The sequence below is a fragment of the Echinops telfairi genome, unplaced genomic scaffold (assembly GCF_000313985.2).
Source record: "Echinops telfairi isolate 266 unplaced genomic scaffold, ASM31398v2 ScPeMD7_7470;HRSCAF=8508, whole genome shotgun sequence".
NCBI classification, from domain to species: domain Eukaryota; kingdom Metazoa; phylum Chordata; class Mammalia; order Afrosoricida; family Tenrecidae; genus Echinops; species Echinops telfairi.
Genome location: NW_022111374.1, coordinates 211,896 through 215,794, shown reverse-complemented (window position 1 = coordinate 215,794; position 3,899 = coordinate 211,896). Strand labels below are relative to the sequence as shown.

Sequence of the window (3,899 nt, the reverse complement as noted above, 5' to 3'; positions counted from 1 at the left end):
CGCTAAGTTTTAAATGCATTAGATTCTAGATAACAAAATGTAATATTTGTTCAGCATAATGTCTAAGTTTAAAGGTTACGAGCATCACACATATACAATCCAAAGTACAGATCAAGCCCTGTACAGCCTATTAAACACTGAGGGACTTAATAGGGGATTTAAAACGTTTGTGGGAAAAACTGATTGAAAATCGTTTCCACAAAATTATTGAACCCCCGGTAGAATAGTCTGTCATAACAAGTGTCCTCTATTTTGTGAGGCAGACACCACAGGGATAACAATGACGCGTCGTAATTAGGTGTAGAAAACACAAAACAAAATAAATATTAAGTATTTCAACAGTCTCAAATTATTGTTGCCTTTTGAGAAACATTCCAAATCTAAACGGTGAGACAGCAATCTTTGAAATAAGAATGAAAGAAACTGCTTTAAAATGTGAACATAAACTAGGGCGCTAATAACCAAGAGTCCAAGAACGAAGAAAACATTCCAAAATGGTGGTGATGATTGTACAGCTCCTCTTGATGTGACTGAACTATTGAATTGTTGGATTTGTGGAGGATGTCAATGATACCGAAAAAATAAACCACTCTGAAGCCTAATGCAAAACTTAATTGCACGGAAAATAGCATCAATCAAACACTTAGAAAATATAAAACGGCATTTGCTAAAGGCTATCGCGTGAAGCTTTACATGGAATTGTCAGTCTTTTAAAAGACTAGTCTTATTGGACTGTAACTCATATACCGTAAAATTTGCTTAATAATCAGTACGAATTGCGTAACCCTAAACACAATTTCAGATCATCTTCTTCCCTGTACTCGTTAGCTCCCAATTTACCCCCAACCTTCCCTGTCATTGGCCTAGTAATTATCAATGTATTCTCCATAGATGTCCCTCTCCTGGATTACATATACAGGAAAATCACACAAAGCACACACACACACACACACAAAACGACAATGACATGTCAAAAACCAAGAAAAACCTCAAACACAAAGTAGAAACATCAGCTCAAATCTTAAATGGGTCAAGAGGGAGATCGAATGATATTACCTTTTACTATGACATCTGCCATCATCGACAATGCTGTCTTAGAGCAAGCCACATCCCTAGCTATGGTCAGAGGGGATTCACCGGAGGCTTAATCCAGGTGGTGACCCTGGATTGGGGGCTTCCACTGCCAAGTGCAGCATTATGCCTCCTCACGGGGGCTGGTGTGCCAAGCTCTGTGGCCAGGAATGTAGAGAGCAGGGCTTACATAAACTTGCTACCAGGTCCTCAAGTTTCCCACAGAAGCCTAATACAAAAGCTGACTGCAGGAAAATTAACATCCATCAAAAGCCTGAAACACGTCACACAGAATTTGATAAAGGCGATTTCATGAAGCTTTATTTGAAATGGTCAAGGGCTTTTTAAAAAAAAGAATACCTTTATTCGCATAGAACTCACACAACGTCCAATTAATTGCTTAATCAAATTAAGAAGAGTTGCGCCATCACCTTTGCCACAATCAACTTCAGAACACCTCCTTTCTGTCCTCGTTAGTAATGCCCAATTGTCCCACAACCTCCCCCTTCCATGGGACTAGGGAATTATGAGTGTAATTCCTAAAGCTCTTCCTTATCCTGGACTGAGTCTACAGGAAATCACACAGCACACACACATACCAAAAAACCCAGCAGTGACCATTCAAAACAGAAGTACCTCAAACAATATTATATGGAACAAAGTTTAAATGGGTCACAAGGGAGATCAAACGGCAAGGTGTTACCTGTTCACCTAACTACCTCTGCCATCAACTTGCCATTGTTCTCTCTCTGGTCACAAGGCACCTTCCTAGACTATGGTCAGAGGGGATTCGCCGGAGGCTTAATCCATGTGAGGACCTGGGCCTTCTCTGTCATCTAGCCTTGTGCACATCAAGTGATCACTATGTATCTTGGAATGAGAAAGTGTCCAAGATTGTAGCAGAGAGCAGTGTCGTTAAAATAAGAGTCATTTCTCCCGAAGATGCAAAGCACTTCCACTTATCCCTTTGAATTCACACCCTTCCTATGAAAAAATCATTAACGTACAACAATGTCTATGCTGCGAGTTCAAAAAAGTGGGGTGAAGAGCGACCAGAGGCTTTCCGTACCCCTTGCACTCCTGGGGTTCTTCTCGGTAAAATACGGGGTTTCACCACCTTGAAAGCTGTCCCTGCTTCCTGACATTTGTAAGACCCCTGCCCCAGCCCCTCTGTTGTGGATACTTAATTACGTCGCAGGTGTGAGGAAATTCTACACGTGTTCCCACACGGCTTTCATTGAGAAGACAACTGCCCACGGTGAGTCGTTTCATGCATACAGGGATGTAAGGAATCCTTAAAGGCTCTTCCGTGTTCTAGACATGCATGACAGTCTCTCTCCACTGTGAGTCTACCGATGTTAAGTGAGGGGTGCTGTGTCACAAAGGCTCGCCCACCTTCCTCGCACTTTATAATAGACCTCACATCATGGTGAATCCTGTTACACTTAGTGAGGGCTGAGGGCTGACGGAAAACCTTTCTGCCGCACCTCACATTTGTAAAACTTCACACCACTGAGTCCTTCTACGCACCGCAAGGTGTGAGGAAGACTTCAAAGCTTGCCCACACTGCCGACATTCACAAAGCCTCTCTTCACTGTGAATTCAGTTAGGCATGGAACCCAGCTGAAGGCCTGTCCACATTTCTTAACATTTCACAATGCCTCTCTCTTGCACGTGATGAGACAGGCAGCCAGGGAGACTCAAGGTTTTGCCACTGTGCTAAATTATATTCCCAAGGCCTTTCTCCACTGTCAGTGAATAGATGTGCAGTGAGGATACTGTCCAAAGGTTTTCCCACATAGCTGACATTCACTGGGACCTTACTCCATGGGGTGTTCTAAGTACAGCAAGCTGTGAGGGATCCCTAAAGGCTTTCCCAACCGGTTTACACAAACAACTCTGCTCCCACTGTGAGCCCAGCTATGCTCCATGAGCTTCGTGAGCTGATTAAAGGCTCTGCCACATTCCTTACAATCATAGGGCTTCTCTCCAGTGTGCGTTCGCCTGTGTTTACGAAGGTTATCTGAACGACTGAAGGTTTTGCCACATTCCTTACATGGATAAGGTCTCTCCCCAGTGTGAATCCTTTGATGTTTAGTAAGGTTTGAAGGCAGTCCGAAGACTTTCCCACATTCCTTACAGGCGTAGGGCTTCTCTCCACGGTGCAGTCTGATATGCATAAGCAGGTAGGAGGAGCTAGTGAAGCTCTTCCCACATTCCTGACAATCGTACGGCTTCTCCCCACGGTGAACTCTCAAATGGAGCGTGAGGGAGGAGGAGCTAGTGAAGGCTTTGCCACATTCCTTGCATGCGTAAGGCCTTTCTCCGCTATGATTCCTTAGATGTTTCGTGAGATTTGACGGATGTCCGAAGGCTTTGCCACATTCCTTACATTCGTAAGGCCTTTCTCCCCGGTGAAGTTTTCGATGGAGAGTCAGGTACGAGGAACTAGAGAAAGTTTTCCTGCATTCTGTGCATTCATAAGGCCTCTCCCCGTGGTGAATTCTCACGTGGCGGGTGAGGTAGGAGGAAGTGATGAAAGTCTTGCCGCACTCCTTACACGCATAAGGCTTCTCCCCGGTGTGAGTCCGAGTGTGTTTGTGAAGGGTATCGGAAACACTGAAGGTTTTCCCACATTCCTTGCATGCGTAAGGTCTCTCTCCGCTGTGAATTCTCAGGTGTTTAATGAGGTTTGAGGAATGTCCAAAGGCTTTCCCACATTCCTTACATTCATAAGGCTTCTCTCCACTGTGAAGTCTAACGTGGATGGTAAGGTACGAAGAACTAGTGAAAGTTTTCCCACATTCCTTGCATTCATAATGCCTCAT

At 44.2% G+C, this 3,899-nt stretch overlaps 1 protein-coding gene across 1 annotated transcript; it reads right to left on the bottom strand.

Annotated features, from left to right (window-relative positions):
- Nucleotides 1–1,374: 1,374 nt before the first annotated feature.
- LOC123521142 (zinc finger protein 345-like) lies at nucleotides 1,375–3,899 on the bottom strand. Its single transcript, XM_045285425.1, has one exon. It carries the CDS (start codon nucleotides 3,897–3,899, stop codon nucleotides 2,892–2,894), a length of 1,008 nt encoding a protein of 335 aa, XP_045141360.1. The 3' UTR covers nucleotides 1,375–2,891.

Coding starts and splice junctions, on each gene's coding strand:
- LOC123521142 (XM_045285425.1), bottom strand. CDS start 3,899: ATGAGGCATTATGAATGCAAGGAATGTGGGAAAACTTTCACTAGTTCT.